Source organism: Pundamilia nyererei, unplaced genomic scaffold (genome assembly GCF_000239375.1).
Source record: "Pundamilia nyererei isolate P.nyererei 1_Seehausen unplaced genomic scaffold, PunNye1.0 scaffold00035, whole genome shotgun sequence".
Taxonomy (NCBI): domain Eukaryota; kingdom Metazoa; phylum Chordata; class Actinopteri; order Cichliformes; family Cichlidae; genus Pundamilia; species Pundamilia nyererei.
Window position 1 is genome coordinate 2,590,462 of NW_005187436.1, and position 23,401 is coordinate 2,613,862.

At 38.7% G+C, this 23,401-nt stretch overlaps 2 protein-coding genes across 2 annotated transcripts in view; one reads left to right on the top strand and one right to left on the bottom strand.

The window, feature by feature from the left end:
• Positions 1-8,665, bottom strand: part of LOC102210119 (talin-2-like) — an 87,459-nt gene extending 78,794 nt beyond the window's left edge. Inside the window, exon 1 of the mRNA XM_013910057.1 lies at positions 8,511-8,665. The gene's annotated coding sequence lies outside the window, so the exon portion shown is untranslated. The remainder of the gene's footprint in view (positions 1-8,510) is intronic.
• A 2,609-nt stretch (positions 8,666-11,274) lies between these two features.
• On the top strand, positions 11,275-12,815 carry c2cd4a (C2 calcium dependent domain containing 4A). Its single transcript, XM_005729990.1, has 2 exons — positions 11,275-11,301; positions 11,418-12,815. The coding sequence occupies exon 2, from the start codon at positions 11,444-11,446 to the stop codon at positions 12,785-12,787; it is 1,344 nt and encodes a 447-aa protein (XP_005730047.1). The 5' UTR covers positions 11,275-11,301; positions 11,418-11,443; the 3' UTR covers positions 12,788-12,815.
• The last annotated feature ends 10,586 nt before the right edge of the window (positions 12,816-23,401 follow it).

The window sequence follows — 23,401 nt, forward strand, 5'->3', positions numbered from 1 at the left end:
GTAAGTGCTGCTGTTTTGTTGCTGGTGTTAGCTGCTGTTAGGCAGCATTAGTGAAACAGCTCTGCTGATCCTCTGTCTTTGGCGTACTTCATATGTGGCCAGTCTATAGCCATATACATAAAATGACATCAGCACTAAGTAAATTTTGAAAAAGCTACTTTTTATTAAATATTTTATGTGTGACTACAAAAGGCCTACATGTTTCTAAAGAACAGCAAGATATGTTTCATCCAGTTTCAGTCCAAAACAATTGCTGTATGAGCTCTAATTGCTAAAACCCCTCAAAAAGAACCTGATAGTGTCTTCTGCTCAATGTAATCAGACAATCATTTTGCTCTAAACACAAGGCCACTACTCCTGATAAGATAAGATAAGCTTTATTAGTCTCACGTGTGGGAAATTTGTTTTGTTACAACAGTGGACAGTGCAAAGTTGTATAGAAAAATTAGAGAAAAACACTGGAATAAGATATCAATAAGATACTGTACACCTAATCTAAATATATAAGGCTTAAGTAACGCAATTAGTTACACTTTACAGCATCCGGCTGCTAAATGCACTTTAGACATACCAATATAAAAAAATTTTGATAGTCTGTGAGAGTCCACAGTTCTCTAAGAAGAACTGAGGTGCTGACACTACATAGCCCTGAGCCAGGGGGGAGAGAGGGGGAGAAAAGGAGGAGTTCTCGCTTGGTCAGCAGCCTGCAGAGGATCAGAGCAGAGGATAGCAGTAATTTCAGTGCTGTTCTTCAGACAGGGGAGTCCTTTCCCCAAGCAGTCGCAAAAACAGGCTGACAGCTACTGTGCACACAAAGGACCTGACAGCCCACAATTAACCTTGATGTTAAACCACTGCCACGTCAATTGTCCCTAAACCAAGATACTATAATAATGTCATTTTAGTTACTTTATCTGGCTGTTACTGAATCCAGCACACCTTGAATTATCTGTACAGATCTTAAACATCTGTGTCTATGATCATGTGACACAGACATGAAATATTTCCACACACTCTGGCTGTTTTTTTCCCCACGGTGCAGCTGCATGTTCCATACACCTGTTTTTATTTTCCTGAACTTCCATATCTGTGTCATAGACCCGCATACTTGATTGGTTTTTAGAGATTTAGCGGTGTATTGGATTTTAGAAATGTAGAAATTTAGCAGGGTGTAGACACATTCATATTTCAAATGCTACTCTTTTTTTGTCTTCGAGCCACAAAATGAATCCCAGGACCAACAAAAGACACAAGTCTTAACTGCACTTCGTTACAGTGCTCTGGATTTGTCTTTGATGCATTTATCGCGCACATAGCAGATGGATAGTTGGATTTAGGCAACACTGTCATTGACCTTTGGTTGAGTGGCATTTTAAGGGAATTCTATTCCAGTGAAAAATGCTCTCACAAAAGAGGATCGTGGGTGTACCATCATGTCTTTGAGAGATCTTTCAGAAACTGAACATGGAAATGTCTTCAAAAGCAGAACAAAAATAAATACCACTATACAGTACATTAGACTGTAGTAAAGCAATTACAGCTGGCATTAATATTATTATAACGGTGCTATTCAGAAGACTTTGACTGCATAAGAAACTTAAGTATTTGATTTCTTTTGAGTATATCAATACACAGTTCCAACAAACACACTGTTTCTGGCAGAGGAAGCTTGGAGGCACTACCAGTAAGTCTACAATGGTGCAAAGAGAAACTGGGCAGGTTACAGCATGGTCACTATTCACTGAGAACATGCAAACCATTGTAACTCAACACAGACAACCAAGCGATAACCTGTCTGAAGCAGCCATTTGCACTGTAAAAACAGAGCAAAATAAACTGACTTTTAAAAAACGCAGCAAATCAGCTCCTGCAATGAAAACGCAATACCTAACTGTATTCACTCTTTGGGGACAAAAGGGCATAAGTTGAGCTGTGCTTCTCTTTTAATGGGATATATCAAATGACCTTCAGCGCTGATCATTAGTTTGATTCAAGTAAAGTAGATCATGTTTCTCTTCAAAACCAAAGCATTGATGGGTTTGTTTTTTAACTGAAAAAACCCTTGTGTATGTGCGGTCAACAGCGCTGAACACAACCCTGTTCACTGGCACTTTACCAGTACAACTGATTCCTCAATGAGTAATTTATACGATATGAACAGGAGCAAACAATTTAATTTCTTTGTTCAAATATTTAGATAAGTGCTCACTGCTAGATTAAATGTCAACAAAGTGGCCTGAACTCAAAAAACACACACACACAAATTAAGTGGAAAACAGCAATTACTCTTTGATTTACAAATAATTTATGTGAAAAAAAATTCACAGAAAGTAAGAGGATGCCACTTTATGTCACTAACACAATTTGGAATAGTGTACTGCGTTAGGTCTGTTCGATATACCGATATGTATTGGATGACGATATAAAAACGTCTGTTTCATTTTATGCTATCGTTTGTTTCGTGGTGTCGCAAAATAAACTGTTTACGGCAATATGTTTTCATCCTTTTGATGGTCGCTGTAGTGGCTATATTAATTTCGTCTTTCTCTCTTTCTCTTATATTTAATATAACCACACTACTGACGGACAAGAGCCTGTTTTATGCCCTGTCGTTAGCAACAACGAAGGTAACACTGTTGCGTGTCCGGTTGTTTATGTTCCACATAAACCTTTCACAATAAAGCTCAAGATCCTGTTAAAACTTTTCAAAATAAACTGAATCACTTAAAGAGCAGATTATTACGGATGAGAAGTAAAAAAAAAACCCCGCCAGGTGCTAAAAAAAATAAACCTTAGACTCAAACATTAGAACAAGCTTTCCCCGCAGCACGCCGTGTAATAAATACTCACAGAGAAAACAGCGGCTGTTACAACTTATTTCTAAAAATGTATAGTTTCATGCATCGGTTAAAACACTGGACTCCAGGTACACGACGCGCAGCTGGAAACACTTCACGCAAGTCGAGCTGCACGAGATTCACAGAATTAACAGAAAATGTTACATTTTTGTGATTTATATCGTTATCGGACGATAGATGTCTTATATCAGGATATGAGATTTTGAGCATATCGCACAGCCCTATACTGTGTGCATTGCAGCGAAGGTAAACCTGTTGTCTAGTACTTCAAACTGGCATTTTAATTTGACATGCTGATGAGAAGTGCCACAGGCTGTGCGACTGCCACTGACCTAAACTACATCATGGCGGCATCTACTGACCTACTTTTTGAGTCTGTTGATTTATCCCAGCACAGCCACACCAATTTAAAGCACATTTATAGTGTATATAAATGTGTATATAATAGAAATTCGAATTATTAATGAATTGCTTACTCGCTTTTCTGTGAGTTAAAAGCACCGAAATAAAACAATATTGCAATAAACCTCACGCACTAACAATTTAACAACTGAGTGACTTGTGGATGTGATCCGTCTAAATGCTATGCTGTAATGTCCAACCATTATTAATCAAGTGTGGAGTCAGTCTAATCTAATCCCACTACATTTCTTAATTGAAAGAGAGCTCAACCTCACTTCATATCTGAAAGCAAATTAGAAATATGGTCAAGTGTTTGCCGATTAAAAATCCGCATTATATATAGCTTTAACAAATTGCCTGTCTGCCACATTCATCTGTATGGAAAAATTCGAGAAACTGTTCTTTCAGATTACTGTAATAGCAGGGGTTTGGGAATGGTGGCCAGCTCATACATTTGTTCTACAGAAAGTAATCTAAACGCAAGCCAGCCCCTAAAGAGGCTGTGATCACAGTGACAGGAGCGAGAGAAAACACAGGACCAATCTATTTCCCTTGTAAACACAGAACACAAAGGCTGGGTCACACCGACAGCATGGGGTGTGTTTTAGTTTCCACCTCCTACACACTCGTGCATCCAATATAGTTCAACAATCACACTCTCCAATGACTCTCAGAACCCTTACTTCCCACCCTCCAACTGAACATTTCCTGGGGAATTCCAACCAGGAATATATTCTTGATGACAGAGCAACTACAACAGCTGAGAGGAAAATCACTTCTCTAATGAACAGCAGGAGGCCTTGTCTTTAGCATTTGCTTGTTCTCGATGTTTTGTGGCTCAAAATAGTTACTCGTAAATGCATGACCTTGTTATTGTTCTCACGGAGCAGTTTTAGTGTTACTTATTGCGCCCCAGAACGCAGAAATTGAACAAACACAGACTAAAAGCATTTCATGAGAGAGTGTGGTGTATTTCATGAACACGTTTGAAACATGTAAATTAGCAAATTAGGCACTGAGCTGAAAGTGTGAACTACAGCTATGCTAGCAGAGATGTTGCTATAGCTTCCTATAATACAAAATCATTGCAGTAATGGCCTCCGAAGTAGTTGGCAATAAATGTGAAAAGCTACAATTTAAATAGTCCTTGGTTTTAATTGCCAGTGCTCAATAAAACTGAAATACTGAATATTATTTAATCTTAGAAGTGTTGAATCTCTATTTGTGTTCTGAGCTAAACTTTTCAAATCTCTTTTTGATGAAGCTTACAAACTCTGCTTTCATAACCTTGGGTCTTGTGAATAGCATCTAGTGTTTTGTTTGAAGCAGCAGTCAGTTGCCGCTGGCAGATGCATGCTGCATGTGAGCTTGTGACATTGGTGTTCCTGAGATCTAATTATATCTGTGTAATACTGTATTGTGGAGAAAGCGTACAGAACTCATTGTAGATGCTCAGGCAGGAGAAGGTCTCTTCTTTTAAACACAGGCAAACCATGGGCCTATATTGTGAACAACAAGTGAAAAGAAAATCCTAAGAACTCGATCTGCAGATTGCAGATTTATGTAAGTTAGGAAGGTCTCTTCAAGCCATTTCTGAACAACTGCAGATTCCAAGGTATCCAAGTACAACCTTTTCAACTTTTCGTCTCCACTTTGCTAGAGTCTGGAAGAAGACCCAAACTTTCACCCTTGGATGAGAGGAAACTGGTTGGGGTGTTCAAGAACAACCCAGGAAATATGAAGGCTCTGGGTGCCCATGAACTAAAAGTGGCTGGACACCAAGATCACTGTCCACAATGAAGTGAGTTTCACATCATTGACTGAGAGGGTATGAACCAAGACAGAAGTCTCTGCTACAAAATGGACACCTTCAAACTGACTAAAATATGCAGCTACCAACATGAACAAGCCAAGTTCCTTCTTGAAAAAGGTTTTATGGTCAGCTGAGACAAAGATTGAGATATTTGGCCATAATGACAAGAGGCACGGTAAAGTGAGGCTTTCAAATTTAAGAACACTGTATCAACTGTCAAGCATGATGGCGGTAACATCATGCTTTGGGGCTTTTTTGCTTCCTGTGGTACTGGTATATTGCAGTGGATGGAGTAATGAAGGAAGACTATCTTCAAATTCTTCAACTTCACCTCAAATCAATACACAGCTGGGTGTTCCAACAGGACAATGATGCCAAACATGCACTGAAGCTGTTTTTTGGAATGGATAAAGCAGGCTAACAATAAGCTACTGGAATGGACTTCCCGAAGACTTTACCTCTACCCTGAAAATTTCTGGACTATGCTTGAAAGCCCGTTCAGTGCATAAACTCGCTTTTCTGTAATTCCACAGATCTGTCTAAATAAAGAGATCTTTATTCAATCTGTATATGCATTAACTTTTTTTGTTCTGTAATAAGATGTTCAAGATGTCTGACCTTATTATAGACAGCAAGATTATTATTTGACATTTTAAACTCTGGAAATCTTCGATGTTTGTCCTCATTGGTGCTGCTGAACCCAAACGCGCTTCAGCTTGAGATGGCTTGACATTCTACTTCAGGATGTTTTTGTAGACAACAGAATTCATGGTTCCATTTGCCACAGCAAGTCATATTTTACTGTTAGTATGATGCTCCTTTTCTGAAATGTTGTGTTACTTTTATGCCGGATGTAATGGGACAAACACCTTCCAAAAAGTTCAACTTTTGTCTTGTCAGTCCACACAGTATTTTCCCCAAAGTCTTGGGGATCATCAAGATGTTTTCTGCCAAAACTGAGGCAAACTTTTTGCTCAGCAGGGGTTTTCATCTTAGAACAGGCCGTGTTTGCCCAGTCTATTTCTTATGGTGGCATCATGAACACTGACCTTAACTGAGGCAAGTGAGGCCTCCAGTTCTTTGGATGTTGTTCTGGGGTCTTTTGTGACCTCTTGGATGAGTCGCCGCTGTGCTCTTGGGCTAATTTTGGTCAGCCAGCCACTCGGGGTTTATCACTGTGCCATGTTATCGCCATTTGTGGATATTGTCTCTCACTGTGGTTTGCTGGAGTCCCACTGCTTTAGAAATCACTTTATAACCTTTTCTAGACTGAGAGATCTTCACTTTGTTTGAATTCAGCTATCTGTGGGATACACCACAGATAGCAGTTTCAAAATACCTTTATTTAGAAACTGCATTTTGTGTTTACTTATGTTTTCTTTCTTAAATATTTAAATTTGTTTGGTGATCTGAGACATTTAAGTGTGACAAACATAGAAAGAAATATGACATGGGGAAGGGGGCAAACACTTTTCCACACCACTGTATGTGGATGAGCTGCTAGAGACCAGCACTACAAGGACTAAAGACCACAGGATCATCTGCATACATCATATGGTTCGCTAAAAGACTATCAACCTTGCACCAAGTTTAACGGGTTCTCGGCTTCTTTGACAAGCCATCAACATAAAGATTTAAAAGAATTGGGGACAAAATTCCTTTTTGTCTAACTCTACTGCAAGATTAGAGAAAAATCCATAAATTCAAACTTGTGCACCCAATTCTTGTTAAAGTCATTAAAGCTGTATGCTGTGCAGTTAACAGTTAAATGAAATCATTTAAAGCCCCAAATTACCATGAATATAAAGCTGTATATATGATGCTTATGCTTACACTTTAAAGTAAGACCAAGCGATACAAAGTCAGGAAGGCACACAAAATACCTTGTAAAATGCAAGAGTGTTTTGCATTAGTGGTGCTTTAAACACACTACAGAGGTACTCCTACACCATTTCTTGCTGGAAATGTGTGGTTGGTGGAAGCTTTTATCCCACACTCTCTAGTGCCTTACTGTACCATTTGGGAGTGCATTTTAAGGATGGGTACTCCCAGTTGGAATCAAAGCTCTAGCATGCCAGTGATGCCTTTAAGCCATCCAGAATCTCAGCTGTCGACATCATGCTGAGACAGCTTGACCTTTCTAGTCACATCACTCAGGTAAAACATGTCACTCCACTGTCTGAAACTCCCTGACGGCATCGGTATCCTTGAATTGACCATCAATATCCAGGATGCCTCTTGCGGTAAATGCACAGCTGTTGTATTATATATTTAAGAGGAAACGGACTTTAAAAACGACAACAACAACAACAACAACAACAACAAAAAACAGTTTTTCCATTACAGAGAAAAGAAGCTGTGCAAGTCTGCAGCTAACGTGGTTTGCTATATGAGTCAAACCAGTAAAAACACATATGATCCATGTTACTCAATGTAAAACCATCTCGGGGATTTACAGTTTGGCACCTTCAGCCCAGAGTCACTGTGCTGAAGCAGCATTGACAGCCCTGTATCTGTGAAACACCCACATAGCCCATAGCTCAAAAAAGCTTTCTTCACAGCGCATCTGTATGAGGCAGAAGGGCTTCTAATGGTTAAGGAGACGTGTCCTTCATTCAGAAGTTATGCGTCTTCCCTGTTGGCATCATGGAGAAAATAAGGTGAATGTTCACTCTGAGGATTGGTAAAGGTATCAGACGAGGGAAAAGCACTAATCTTTCTTCTAAGATGAATTAATGATCAGATTTTTAAAACTGAGGCAAAGCACAACAGTCCCTGCAAGCGTTAACAGTCTTAACATACTGACCAGTATTTTATTCTCCCTACATTTTCATTAACCTACAGTAAGTCATTCACCAGTGGCTACATCCCTGCATGCGCACTACACATCGTCAATGTCAGCTTTGATGTTGAGCCGATCCAGATAACATTCAGGTCAAGTCCAAGTTACTGTACAAAACATTTTTTTGCAGAGCAGCGAGGATGCTGGAGCTGAGCTGCATTAGTTACCTATTTAGCCTACTTCTAAGGACGAAACTGGGGAAGCCTAGATATTTAAAAATGCAACACCAACGCCAAACAAGTGGGTCAATCAAATACTGTTACCTCTTATCTGTCAATGTCAAAAGCAATCAGTTATACAGTAGGCGAAGAAATGGGCTAGATTTACCAGTCTTATTTTAACGCGCAAACGAATCGACAGATGTCAGGTCCAAAGAAGAGCAAAAGGAAATACCAGAGTGGAAAACATCACACTAATCAAGTGAAAAGGTCGTCTGCAGACTGCTCATGTGAAATGTTGCCAGCGCTTCTGCTGAGCCAACATCGAGCGGTCCGCCTCCCTGTAGTGAGATCATTTGGGAGGAACAGCACCTTGAAGAATAACGCCAGGATTTAAAAAGAAACTGGATAGAATCTCTTAAAAGGCAAAATCCTACCTGATGTCCCTCACTCGTCAGTGCATGCGAGCTGACTTGAATGTAGGCGAAGCGACACACACCGCAAGCGGGTCAGCTCAGCCTGACTGCCTCCCTCCTCCACGGCATCAAGCCCCTCCTCGTTTATCGTACAGTGGAGAAGGATGAGGGGGGGAGAAGAAAAAAAAGACCACAAATCTGTGCGCCGCAAAAAGGAAGCGGCGTCACACTCACGCACAGTGTCAGATAATATGTATCCCGATGAAGACAGATTTACAACCTTACCAGTGCGATGAGCAGATAAAATTAACCTGGCAATCATGCACAGGGATAGACGCACGGAAGATCTGAGAGACTGACCTCTCTTATTTTGAAAATGCTTTAATTTGTGCAGTGTAGAGCACCTGCCAAAAGCGTGTCTTCACACTAAGCGTTAATGGAAGCCTGGCATGGAGGTTTATGTTTAAAGTGGGGGCAACCTCCACAAGTCTTGCTATAACGTGCAGGAACATACATCCCACACAACATTGAAAAAGAGTATCTGTCTGTTTTTTCGTGATTAATTACACTTACACTAACCCAATAATCAAGCAGTCAAATTAAGATAAGGCATTAAGATATATTTTAGAGACAAAATGAGAATATTATTTAATGTATCAATATGGCCTGCACCTCCCCTATCGGTGGGTGCACTATTGTTTTCTAAACATATACTACCCCCTAATGGAGATATGGAAGCATTTATGGTCAGGAAATACAAGGACATGCTCATCTCTGAGAAAATAAGGGATGGACTCGGACAGAGTGAAAAGTATTGTCGGTATTTTGCAAAATAGGTATGGATGATTCGTATTCCAAAAAGACTATTAAAAAATCACAGCGGGACCGATTATCCTAGTCTACAAAGCCCAATCAAAATGTGTTTGCTTTGTTTTTTCATTTTCTCACGCTATCCAATGTGAGCCTTCACTTCACAAAATAATACAATACTATAAAGGGTACAAGGTGTTCGAAAGGTACGTGTGAATTAGTGATGCGGCGTGAACATTTTGGCAAACATTTCTAAGTAGCGACTCTCGTTTAGGACACTTTCCAGGTACAGCGTTAGCTTTGACATCATCCTGTCATTTATTGCCTGGTAACACGCAGTAACCAAGTTACTCCACTTGAACTTTGTCGTGTTCAGAGTGGAGTTTTTTTCCACTTGGGTCTTTTCAGTATGAAGATGGTCAAACTGCCTTTGATGTAGTAGTACCAGGTAATTTAAAAAAAAAAAAGGGTAGAGAAAACTGATGTAGGTTTTCTTCTGCAGTGTTTGAGTTTAACTAATAGTTAAAGCTAACTTTTGTTGTGCTGTCCAAGAAAAATCAAATCTAGGTGTCAAACTGTCTCACCACAAGAGGGAAGCATTGACATAACATTGCATTGATATGTGAAGATCTAAAGAGCAATGTTCAGTATACCAATAAATCTTATCATTGGCCTTTGTTTAATTATGATATTGATATGTCAAAAGCCAGATTTGTGATAGGACCTTCTTCAGTATATCAAACGTCATCTTTTATAGATAAATACTCTGTATATCTATAACATATTGATATAAATACAGTAGATCTGTATATAAAAGAATCAGGTTATGGGATTTTTTTTATTTTTGGGGTCTCGAGTTCTCCAGATAGTATCTTTTTAACCAAGAAAAGTAATGTAAAGATAGAAGTTAGGTGAAAAAAAATCTATTTTCCTGAGAGATCCTAAAGATCCTGTATGTTAATGCCATCGAAAATATTGTTGCAATTCTTGCAATCATTTTAAGAGTTACAGCAAGCACATTTAGCACATTCTTAATTTTTCCAATTTCACAGATGATTTCCTTCATAAAACTCCAGTCCCGTAGTGCGGAAAGCTATCTTTCTCTCAAATTTCAAATAAACATTCAAAGTACTCTCAAGACAGAAAATGTACTCGGCTCATTTATAAGGACATGTGTGTAATGAAGCAAACTGCATCAGGAATATTGGTGATGCAGTGATATGGCAGTAAATTACTTTTGCATCATTACATCACCAATATGCTCGATGCATATTGCCACATTACATAAAAGTATGACATTGATAAGAGTGCAAATATAAACAACCTCACCTGGTTCAAACAACAGAAATTTCCACCTTTATTTCATTAAAACACTCACCAGCATTAAATTAAAAACCAGGTTGCTTATTTTTCTTAAACTCTTTAAACCAAACGATGTCTCCTAAAGTTAATACGCAAGGCAGTTTTGTGTCCTGAACTTTTGACAATGCAATTTAGACACATAAATGGCAAGAGTTATTATTTAATTGTGTTCAGAACTCTTATCAAACAGATCACCTTTTTTATGTTCTTAAAACAAGGTAAAGCCCACATTCTAACTTAATTTCCATGGAAAAACAAACATCTGATTTAGAAGTCTGTTTAAAAACAATTTGTTTAAAAAGCAGCTGCTCACTTTCAAAGTACAGTAACACGCTTATCTTGCTAAACAGCACGGCAGCCACTACAGGCGCACTGAGCTTTGTTGTGGTTCGGATATTTCCATGGGAACCAGCGGCTAAGGAGAGCAGGAGGATCCTGTTTGAGCTGGAGGCGTGTGTTAGATTTATTGGTTTCCTGCTACATTTAAACCGCCTGCGTCTCTCAAAGAGCCACAGATCTGCAGGACCTCCATCTGCTGTCAAGAGAGCCCTCACAACTTCTCTATCTTTCAGTACCTTACTGGAGCTTTTGTCCTTTTTTGGGATAATATTGTGTATTATCCATAGCCCCAGAATATAAGGTAAGAAAACCTTCCTGCCAAGTACTTGTTGGGGATATCCTGACTATTTGTGAATGCATTTGATTTCAAAACATAATTCAGCAACTTAAGTATTGTTTTATTTTATTTTTTCACAGAGTTTTGGATTTCTACCAGAGGACCCATGTGGATGGTGGAGAGGATCCGCATGTCAGTGGAGAGAACTAGCCTGCCTACCTTGACAGCAGAACTCAGCTATAAACTTGGTGACATCATGCTGGGAGAAAAGGCAGACAAATCCAAACGGATTTCTCTTTGTCCTAATATCATCACCCCTGACAACATCCCAGAATTCTGCATTCCCCCAACGATCCTGTCCTTGCAGGAGAAGAACACGGAGCAAAGTCGAGCAGCTCGCATTATGAAGGTGCCTCCAGGTGGAGGACCCAGCCCTGAGACGGAGATGACGTTTCATGAGCCGTTCAACCAACACATTATTCAGGTAGAAAGTGTGGATGAGAGCCCCTACGATGGCTGCAGTGATGAAGAGAGCACCAATGCAGACCCTCAGAGCCAGGCTGCCTTATCGCTTCCACACTTAGCCAAAACCCAGACCAGCTATGGCTTTTGCACTTTACTAGAGAGCCCCCACACAAGAAGAAAGGAGTCAATTTTCCATTCTGATCCAGGCTCTTCTCCCCTGCTGCTGCCCAGAAGTCGATCCAGCATGTGTTCCAAACTCACCCCCTCCACCTCGCCCTCCTCCTCTCCTTCCTCCTTCAGCCTTAACAGCCTGACCTCCAGGCTTTCCCCAAGAGGTTACACCCTAAACTGGCAGACCACTCTAGACAGTGATACCACTTCCTCTACTGAATCCTCTCCTTTCAGCTCGCCGCTGCTGGCCAGGTGCCCTGCCAAGTCTTCCCTCTTCAAAGCGCTGAGCCATGAACTGCTGTTGTCAAGGAACATAAGGAAAGCAATGGTGTCTAGGAACAATTCCCTGTCCACAGATGAAGGCAGCTCCACCGACAACAGCCCCAATGTCATGAGGAGGGCATCAGAGGGGTTGGCTGAAGGGCTGCCCAGCAACTACAGCCTGGCACCACCCACCATTTTCCCCATGGACTTGATTCTGCATAGAGAGAGGGTCATGAAGGAAAAAATGGTGCCCATTGGAAAAGAGGGCAGTCTGAGACTCTCAGCAGAATACTGTCCAGATAACCGAAGACTGCGAGTTCGACTCATCAGTGCAGAGGGCCTTTATCCTCTGTCTGTAGACCCCAAGATTATCAACTGTAGTGTCAGCCTGTCTCTGATTCCCGGAAAAATCCAGAAGCAACGCAGCACTGTCATCAGAAAGAGCCGTAATCCGATCTTCAATGAGGATTTCTTCTTTGATGGTATCTCAGAGGAAGACCTCAGCCAGCGGTCCCTTCGCTTTAAAGTCGTGAACAAAATGTCCACTCTGAAAAGAGACTATCTGCTTGGTGATTGTGATTTGCCTCTTTCAAGCATTGTAACCTTATAAAGTGAAGTACTTTGGCAGTTTTTTTAATGTACTGAATTATTTATTTAAATTTTTGTATTATAAAAGAAGATTTTGTAATAATTAAATTATGGAAAAAGTTGACTTTATCTGTCTCGAGTACATTTTTTGAGTACGTTTTCAATTTTAAATTTAGGACGAGTTACACCATGATATTACAAACTGAGCCTGGGACAGAGACATTTTTATTTCATAAAAAAGTCCAAATCACCAAGAAAAAGTTAAAAACAAAACACGCATTTAAAAATATCCCTTTACAGCCTGTCAGTGATTAATTTGTTAATGTGGCTGTACCATCCGCTGGAGTGAGATGGCTCCCATCTCCATTTCTCCTAAGCCTTTTGTCCTCTTCCTGACCTTTTCTGTGATGAAAAATATATATAAAGCCCAGAAAGCTCACATGGGCTTTTTTCCGTTTCACCTTTGAGTATGTATCATTTCAGCGGTGCACAAGAGAAGCTCTGTTTTCTTTATCCACCTCCTGCCATATTTCATTATTATCTGCTGAAGATCATAAGAGCATCTCATGCACCAAATTGTAGTTAAAGAAAGTTTTTTTTCTCATATTTCCTAAATAAACAGTCTTTCTTCACATACAAGTCAATCTATATCAAATAATAACCTGCTAATATCCTCTTTTATTTAGAATACAGCAAAGCAAAAATGTAAATGGGAAATAAAAACAAACAAACAAACAAACAAAAAGTCCCTTTAATTTCTGAATATAATACACTGCTTTTCGTTAAATACAGTGTACGAGCTAAATATGTTTGCTCCTTCCAGCCACCTTAATAGCCAAAAAACAGCATCTTAGTGCAACGTGTGTATATACACATATGTTTACTCGACCGAGCAGAGCAGCACCTCTAAATGCAGACACGCTCCAAGCATATCCTGCTGCTCTGAGTAATAAAGATCCGGCTTAAAAGCACCAGCTGCCACGATAACTACTGGTTAAAGATTAATATGTTTCTCCAGGCTCAGAATATCTCTGAAGGGGGGCTTACAACTTTTGGTTATAAACTAAACTATATAACAAAATGATGTGCAGTAATGCAAGGAAATGGGAAAAATAAACAAATACATTAACAATAAAAAAATACTACCAAAGCTATAACAATAACCTGCTGGATTTTAATTATTATAAAGCCAGATGCTTTTAATGAATATGTTTACTGGATTACAGTTTGAATGGCGTCCCTGAGAAAAGCCTTTGGACAAACACAGCTCAGTGCGAGCTTTAGTTTGAACTACAGCTCCACAATAGTCAGAAAGGCCTGAAAATCCCCTCTCCTCACACTTGTTTGTGTGAAAATAAACCTTTTTTATTTAGTTTGTTGTTCAACACATTTGTATTACTGTAATGTGAAAGGTCATATTGATTCTTTTAAACAAGCCTTTAAAAATTCCCCAACAAAATGTTTCAACAGCAGGATGTATTTCAATATTTCCGTAAGGAGGCTGATACGGCTGGATCATTTCGTATCGACTGTTGGTTCAACTGTGAAATATCCCATCATAAAAGAGAATTACCTGTGATTCCCATTACCCCGTCCATCAATGATTTCTCTAGTCTTGATAGTCAACAGCAGCAACACACTCTGCGTCCATTTAAATTAGTGGGCGTATTAGTTATTTATTTGAAATGATGGCATTAAAGCCATAATTGAACTTCATGGAAACAGGGCTCACTTTAACAATTGTCAGGCTTTTTCCTGTTTCCACCCTTTTTGTCAAGTAGATGGCTATCTCAGCATGACTTTTAATTCACAGATATAAAGATAAAATTAATACATAAAAACATTTTTATAGCATCATCACTCAATGTAAGGTTTATTCAACAGCTGCCCTAAATTAACAGTGATGGTCACTACCAATTTATTAATTTTTTATGTTTCTGTAAAACAGAAAATGATTAGACCCCAGATGCTAATAATCAGTTGTGTATCATTTTTGCTGGACAACAGGCTGCTGGACAACAGGCTGCTGGACAACAGGCTGCAGTCTTGTAGTTTTCAACAAGTCTCACACACAACTCCTGAGCAACCCCAGCTCATTCTTCTTTAGCAAATCTCTCAAGCTCCTCCAGATCTGATGGTCCTCTGACATGAACCTTGGTCTTCATTTCAGTCCACAGATTTTCTTCACCAGGGGCATCGCATGTTTTTGGTTGTTGTGTTGGAAGACAAAGCAACAACCCAAAACCAGCTTTGAATTTATTTTGGTGTGCAACCTTGCAGTCCATTCCTGTCCTAGCGACTATCTTATAATTCACTATAATCATAACTATGATTCCTGACGTGGCTGAGTCACTAGAGTTGTTCTGGGGTCTTTAGGCACATCTCATACAAAGTTTTCTTCCCAGAGTCTTTGAACTCTTTCGCTTCCTACCTCTGCCAAGTTTGTTCTGCGACTCTCTTTGAATTTTTTGATGACACTCCAGTTCTTGACACTTGGAAATGCTTTGTATATCCATCTCCTACTATGTAAGGATCAGCAGGGGTTTTTTTTTTTCCGTTTTTTTTTTCTTAAGTCTAAACTGATTTCTTTTGTTTTTGGTATGATGCTTTCTCAAGTGCCAATTGATTTGACAATTGTTGAGCTTTACAAAGTTAAATAATATCCTTGCACTGCAGTGTTTTGTGTTACGGTTCCATAAAATGAACAGTTTTCTCTGGGCTAATAATATTAACCACAGTTTTTTTCTGGAATAATTATTTCATTTTGTGCAAATACAAATCATTTATGCTTTCCAAATATGCTGTTTTTTAAGGAAAACTAGTATTTTAAAAAACACTCTGCTGGAAATGTTGAAAATCTCTTGCTCTGTTAAAAAAAACACCTGTGAAAATTTTGACTAAAACCTTGAACGTCATACGGGGGCTAATAATTCTGTATTTATCTGCATGGTAAAAACCTAAAACACATTTCAAATTCGGTTTGTGTTTCTGTTCAATTACTAGAAGCTTCATTTCATACTATCTGTAGGAAACATCTGGCTCCTTACAAGCTCTGCACTATGAACATAAACGTACAAAGGGGGAAGTGCACTGGCTTAATCTCAAGTGTCTGAAAACAGTTGCCTGGTTACCTTCATTCACCAGGATGCCTTTGCCCAGCTAATGCATATTGACAAAGTACATTAGATGGGCACCTGGAAGTGACAGCAACAAGTAGAAATAATAAAAGATGTTTCAGTCTTCATTACTGTGAATTCCTTTCTTGCATTCAGCTCTCTGCTCGCATCCACACATATTTAGTGTCCATTAGTTTCTTTTAATGGAAATAAAATGTTATCATAAGATATACAAACCGTCCCCTTCCCCGGCCATATCTCTCTTGCCATTTTACAGCTTCCTACGTAAGAGTCTGTTCCAACCAGTTTCCTTATCTTGTTTTCTGTTTTACCAGGCTCTTAATGGTACAAAGCATATGACAAACACTTAAGCATGTCACTTAAATGTGTTTGAACATTCTGGACAGCAGGGCCTCTATTGCTCCACCTTTTTTATCTTCTCAGATTAAGAAATTATTGAACTTTTGTTCATGGAAAACTGCTCAGTCATTTATTCCATTTATTTGTCAGTTTCGCCCACATGAGTTGAAGTGGAGCTTTTCTTAGTTAGTTTTATATGATGTTATATATGTATGTAACAACACAGCTGAAAAAGTATGAAATGAAAATAATAAATCTATGCTGAAAATTGCATATATTGACTTCAAGAAGTACAGTGTTAATCAGCTCTTTGCATTTTTTACCCCCCTTTTGGTTGTGAATGCCTCACTGAATATTCATTGGCTCCTGTGTTGCGTACCTATAAGAGAGGATGACAAAGAAAGAGGAATGGAGGATGTGGTATGGAAATAAGAGCAAGTGGGTGTGAGCATCAAGTGGGCATTTTTTGATTCATGATCCAGTATTGTTTGAGCTGAGCTCTCTCAGTCAAGCTTTCTTGTAATGTCTTTACAAACAGCTCTTCAGGAGTAGTTCTCAAGGCTTCTTGAAGGACATTCAAAGCTCTTCTTTGAATGTTAGCTGCCTTAGTTGAAGTCCGGGCTCTGGAGAGGCCCATCTATGGCTTATAGTATTTCATGTTTTCTACCTAGGTATACATTTACCACATTGGCAATGTGTCTGTGATCATTGCCATGCTGAAAAATGAAACAGTAGCTAATTATTCCTCTATGGCACAGTGCTGCTGTTAGAAAACAAAGCCACACTTTTGGTTATTACACTGTCCTGTCTTTGTTTGTTGTTGTCAACAATAATGGGTTTTTATTAAATAGTTTGTCTGATTATGTTTTGGGTTGTTGTTGTTGTTTAGCGTCCTCATTGTCCAGTTTTCCATTACTTCTGTAGCCTTCATTCTCATATAGTTTTTATATATTTTTAGGTTCATGTTTTCCTTTGTCTTCGATTTTGGTTATTATTACTTGTTCATTTCTAGTTATTCATCATTGTTTGGTATTCAAGGTATTTTATTTCTTTTCATTCTGTATCTTAATTTTGCATCCTTAAAAAGGAAGGGATGCAAAAAGGAAGGGAAACCAGGTTTCTTGACAGCCACCCTACCACTGAGACCATTTCTGATGAGGCTTCAGTGCACAGTTGATGAATCAACTGATAGGCCAGAACGGCATCTCTCAGGACCTGTGTCAGTTTGTTTCTGTGTGTTTGCTTGTTTCTTAATGACATGACTTTCAGACATTGTTCATCTGCTGTAGGTAGTGATTTAAGCCTGCTAATGTTTCTTTTTTCCTCCACTTGTCCAATTAGGTCATACTGCACACCGTGCTGAGCTATACCAAGTTTTCAACTAATCTTTCTTTGGGATTGATCGTGTTGGTGCAACAATACTATTTTATCTGAATCAAATTGTGTTATCTTCAGCATTTCCCATAGATTGAACTAAAGAAATGGCGGAAAATGTGTTTTTGTTGTAACAGGCTGCTTGTAATATTTTGATTTTTGATTTTATCATTCATAAGTCAGTTTTAGTGGCTTAAAAATAAAACAAAACAAACAAACAAAACCCCTAAACATTCCCCTAAAATTTGTTCAGGTGTCATGAAGTTCAAGAAGATAGGACCAGATAAGGTTGAAGAGATGGACTTGAAGTTAATGAAACAAGTGCTTTTTTTGTGGCTCATAAAGTCCAGAATACAAACTTGAAAAATTCCCAAAAGCACTGGAGGAAGAACAATGGGAGGGAGAGACACTGGAGCAAAAAGACAGGCACCAACCTGAGACTATAAATAAACAATGCTCTTATCTGTACTGGTAACTGGCATCATAGCAGGGCTTTATAACTATGGTGAACTTTAGTTTAGAGGTGCCAACAGTAGCTAAAGTAGACAGTTTTGGACCCATGACAAACTCCTAAGTAAGTAAAATAAACTGATATCTGATGTCAACAATACAGAATCGATGCTCTAAAGGTTTTTCATGTATGCCGTTCTTTTTTTCTCCACCTCAAGGTGCAACAGTCAAACAAACTACTAATTTTGTCTTATACGTAACAGACACAATGTGCTGATGATGGAGCTTACTGACATGTATGTAGACAATCATAAAGATACCCTGTCAACAATGATCTACATTTTATGTTTGCACAGTCACCGCACAGATACACAAAAGATCATTCCTATCAAAAGTCAAATTTGATGTTCCGTTGAAATATTAAAGAACCTTCATCAGAGTACCCGATTACAAGAGGTCAAAATATTCCATGATGCAGTGGTAGGACTGTGATTTTTTTGACATCACTGTTTATAGCCCACTATTCAAACTAACGCTGCTTCAACGTCCAGTTTTGCGCCAGGTTCGTGGAAGCACTGAGTAGGCTTCAACCTTAGTCTGGGGACAAATGAGGCCAGATGAAACCAGATCTGACTGAAATACACAGACACACACACACACACACACACACACACTGGCAATGCCCTATGATGCTCCGAACTCACTCAAGTCTGCATCATTTAATTGAGGTAAGACATTTGCTCTAAATCATGGGTAACCAAATTTGATTTGCTTCTACAATGTGTTCTACCAGTATAACCAGTACTATGTAGTTAAATTCTACTTTATTCACTTTCGTTTCCATGCCATTCAGTCTATTCGGGTAATTCATTCTGGCTCTGTTTTGTCAGTTCCAACATCAGTGTATTAGTGCACTAAATTGACACAACTGCCTAATATATGTTTTCTGTATAGACATTCATAGTTTGCGACAGGGCTGAGAACAAATCATGCTGTGTCTGCACGTAGACAGACTCATCACTTAGCCTGTGCACCTGCCCTATGTTACACCACCCACTCAATCACCTCAGGCACTGTATGGAGCTGAGTCCAAGCGTGACCTGTTTAGTACATAACAACCAAACATACTGGTGTTTGGTCTTCCTCACATCTGTTAAGGCTTATATAAACAGAACCAGTGTTTTTGAACTTGGTCAACCCTGTCCTGTTTAGACGCTTAGACTTCCTATCTTTATTCCGAAGAGGTATGAACTACTGCAAGTGCAACCTTATTATAGAACATGAATGAATTATTGCTGTCCTTAATATGTAATAATAAGTATTATACTGTTATTATACTAAGAGATTTGTTAGTGGCATTAGAACCGGGATTAGGACAGGGCACAATATTGTTCAAACAGCCATTACACCATTAGGCAAACAGGCCATTAAGATACATGTCATGTGAAAGGATCGTGTGTGCATGTTGGGGGAAGGAAGGTGTGTTTGATCGATGCTAATTTTAGACACTTCTAAAAATGGGCAGACTGTGTACGCAAAATGTGACGCACAATTTCTAAGTAGAATTTCTTTCGCAGTTACTTTTAAGGTGAATTTGTCAATGATAAAGTTTATTTAAACCTAGAAGGCAAAATAAACTGTGTATGACGAGGCACATGGAAAGATGACACTGTCTTCCTTCCTGTCTTTCTGTGTTTTTTCTCGCTCAGTAGTGCCCTCCAATCCCATGGCAACGAGGCCCAGGTCCAAGGGAAACCATGGAGATCCTGCCTTTTATGAGGCAGTCCCTGTCTGTTTCATTCAGACATATCTCCGCCTCAGTCATGCTGATGCTTGCATCTAAAACTAGCTGTCAATGGATTCCTCCTGTGCATCTAAATCAAAGCGGGGGGCAAAGTATGGATTTCACAGTTTGAAAGAACCCACACAGTTCTGTGACAAACATCCATATAATTGTTCTCTGGTACATGGAAATACATTGAAAATAGTTTTTAACATATTACAGGAGTACTTGTCCAAAAAGCTTATAACAAGAGAACAGATTATATATATTGTATTTAAAGATGGTGCCATAAAATTTCAAGCTGATGTTATCCCTTTTTATCCTTCCTTTGTATATAGGACATTAGTGTGTTTTATCTGTCAGTACGCATACACTGGTGCTTGGTCAGGTTCCCTGAATGAGAATGGGAATGAGACACTTTTAGGTCTGTCTGTGTCATTTTTACTGTCCTACTTACCATGATCCACTTGCACAATAATGTCCAAACCACAAAGGGGCATCACGGTCCCAATTCCCTCGACTGTGTTTGTCCTTGACTTTGAGATATTATAAAAGTTGTGGACTGTGGAACTAATTATTTATTTGCGAGTCAATTCACATCACTGTCAGTTTAATCATATTTTAGGGGAGAAATATAGTCATTCTGTTTTTATGAAAAAGAAAGCCTTAAAAAATTACATTTGCCCTTGAAGAACCAAAACAGAAATTCTTGTTTGTGCTCCAGAAAAACATACAACTCTAATAACAGAAACTCTTGGTTCATCAGCCTCTTATGCCAAACTTTCCATCAGGAACCTCGGGGTAAATTTGAATCTAGTTTTACTTTTTATGGTCAAAGGTCTCGCTTACAGTATAGAGCATTTAATGGTCAAGCACCAGCATATATCAAAGAACTTTTGCATCTGTCCCTAGCAGGTCCCTAAGGTCATGTGATCAAGGCCTGCTGACTGTGCCACGTACGAGGCTGAAAACTATAGGTGACAAAGCCTTCTCAATAGTAGCACCAGGACTCTGAATCTCCCCTTTAGTTTGAGTTCTTCCGACTCTGTGGAGCATTTTAATAACCAACTGCATGTAAAAACCTATTTTTTTTCCTTGTAATTAACTATTTTGATGTACTGATATCTAATGTTTTTGTTTTCTTCTGTATAGCACTTTATGATCAATATTTTGAAAGGTGTTATATAAATACAGTTTTACTTGAAAACCCCCCACTAAAGCTTGATTATGATTTCAAATCATTTTTAGCTGCTCTAATAGAACTATATTATTAGGCAACCCAAACCTAGTATGGTGATTTATACATGTTACAATATCCTGAAAGGAGGGATTCATGAAAAACTTTTGGTACTGTGTAGAATGTAGCATAAATACTTGGAAAACCAGTTCCCACTGGCATATGGACACACTGTATCATCCTGTGATTCATAAAAGGGGTTTAAATATAACAGTGCACCTGGCCAATAGATGACAAATTGTCCTCAGCGGTCTAGTCACGTTATTTAACTAAAGGTAAACATGGAAGCTAGGTGATGGGTTTTTGTTTGCCAGTTCAGTTTACTTGGGAACTGACTGGCACAGTCATGAGTACATTGCATGTTCATTACTTTTACACTGTTTCACAACCCCAGAACAGAGAGGAAACAATTTGCTTTTAGGATTTTCTAACTTTACCACAAATTTACACGCAGAGTGTGAAAGAGCACGCTTTTAAGTTAACTTAAACCTCAGAGTACAAAACTGCAACTCATCTGATGTGAGAAGAAGTGACTGTTTTGGGAGCCCTGATTTAGTTTTAACAGATATCTCCCTACTGGTTTTAAGCAAGGTGTCACTGTACTTGGTAATATTGAGAATTTGATGTTATAATGAAAGCTCGTGTGTGCTGCTTGTGGTATCAAAAGCTGTTATGCTTCAATTATATCTCCAGACACATAATCTTCTGACAAAGTGTCACACTTTTGTCTTACGTTAAGGGACCAATAAAATGGCAACAGCTACAAAAACCAAATCCTCTGGTACGCCATCAAAAAGAAAAAGAAAAAAAACAAGAAAGTTTCATTGTTTTAGAACAACTCACCGTCACCTATAAGTGTGAATGGTGCTGTGTTTCAATATTTTATTCGAGAAGTGTTTCTATATAGAGCCAACAAATTCCTCTCTGTCTAAAAGGAGATGTGTATGTGTATATGGATTATTTAGCTTCAATAAATCTAGATGATCAAAACTAAATGTTGACTTACAAGTGTTACCATAACTTTGTAAATTTCCTCGATAACCTAATCTTTAGTCTAGTCTGTAGTATACTTAATAAATGAAGCCTTTTATGTAGAGACAGGGGAAGTGTTGCCAAGACTAATAAGAAAGGAGACGTTACAGCCATGAAAGAATGACTTTTTATTTGCTATAGTTGATTACAACAATATATTATTAAAACTGCACATTCATTCTATTATTTTTTTTAAATAAGGTTTTATATTATCAATTAAATTGAGTTACATGGATTAGTTGAGCTGCAAATTGTATCACAGTTATAATACGGAGCTGAAGTGGGGTCCTTTGCAAAGCCAAAACTCAACTGGCCACATGATCAATACTCTTTCATTCCAGTCCTTGGTCCTGGCAAAAAGGCACTAACTCAACGGATGAACCAGTGATGTGTCTACACATAAAAGACCACTTGGCAAAGAACAAATTTTAAATTCTGTCTTCAGGCACTTTGTTACTGGAGGCTGTTGCAAAAAGCACATCATTTGTTCCTATTTCTTTAGCTGAATTACATAAAATAAGACATAAAATAGTATTTTTGCACTGACACATCTCAGCATGGTGTTCAGTGTGTGTTTTATAAAAGAAAAGCATACCTGGATAGAAAAACACACAATGGAAAATGATCCACCATGGATTGTACTCCCAAGAGCGTGGACCCTTAATATTACTGAAAAAGTGCGGGCTTGACATCGGAGCACAAGACAGCCGCTATCAAAAGAAGAGCTTTGAATGTCCTTTAAGAACCCTGGAGAAATATTTCTGAACACCATTTTTAAAAAAGAAGAAGAAAGAAATGACAAGAAAACCTACTTCAGAGGCTGTATTGAAGAATAAAAGTAGTCATACCAAACATTGCCTTTCAAGTTTCAACTTTTCGGTAAATTACTGCACCCCTTTCCCTGGTACAATATCAAGACTAGACTATCAAGACTATGCACAGTACAGTATCTGGCCATTAAGCTAATGCTTAGTTGCTTAGCTAGCTGCTGAATCTGTTGCACTTCCAAGACCAAGATTACAGACCATTATGTATACGGCTGAGGTAAGACTGTACCTTTTATGTTAATTTTAATATCTTAAATTAGTGCGTTAGCTGTGTTAATGATCCCCAGTATATTGCTAGCTACCTACTGTCCTGATTATCTGATCCTCCAGTTGTTTCCACTGTGTTTATTGTTGGCAAAAATGGCAACATAACAATGGCAGCCAAAAGAACATGACTAAGACATTTAATTACCTTTACATTTAATCTCAAACTACACCAAGTCACATGGCTTTCTAT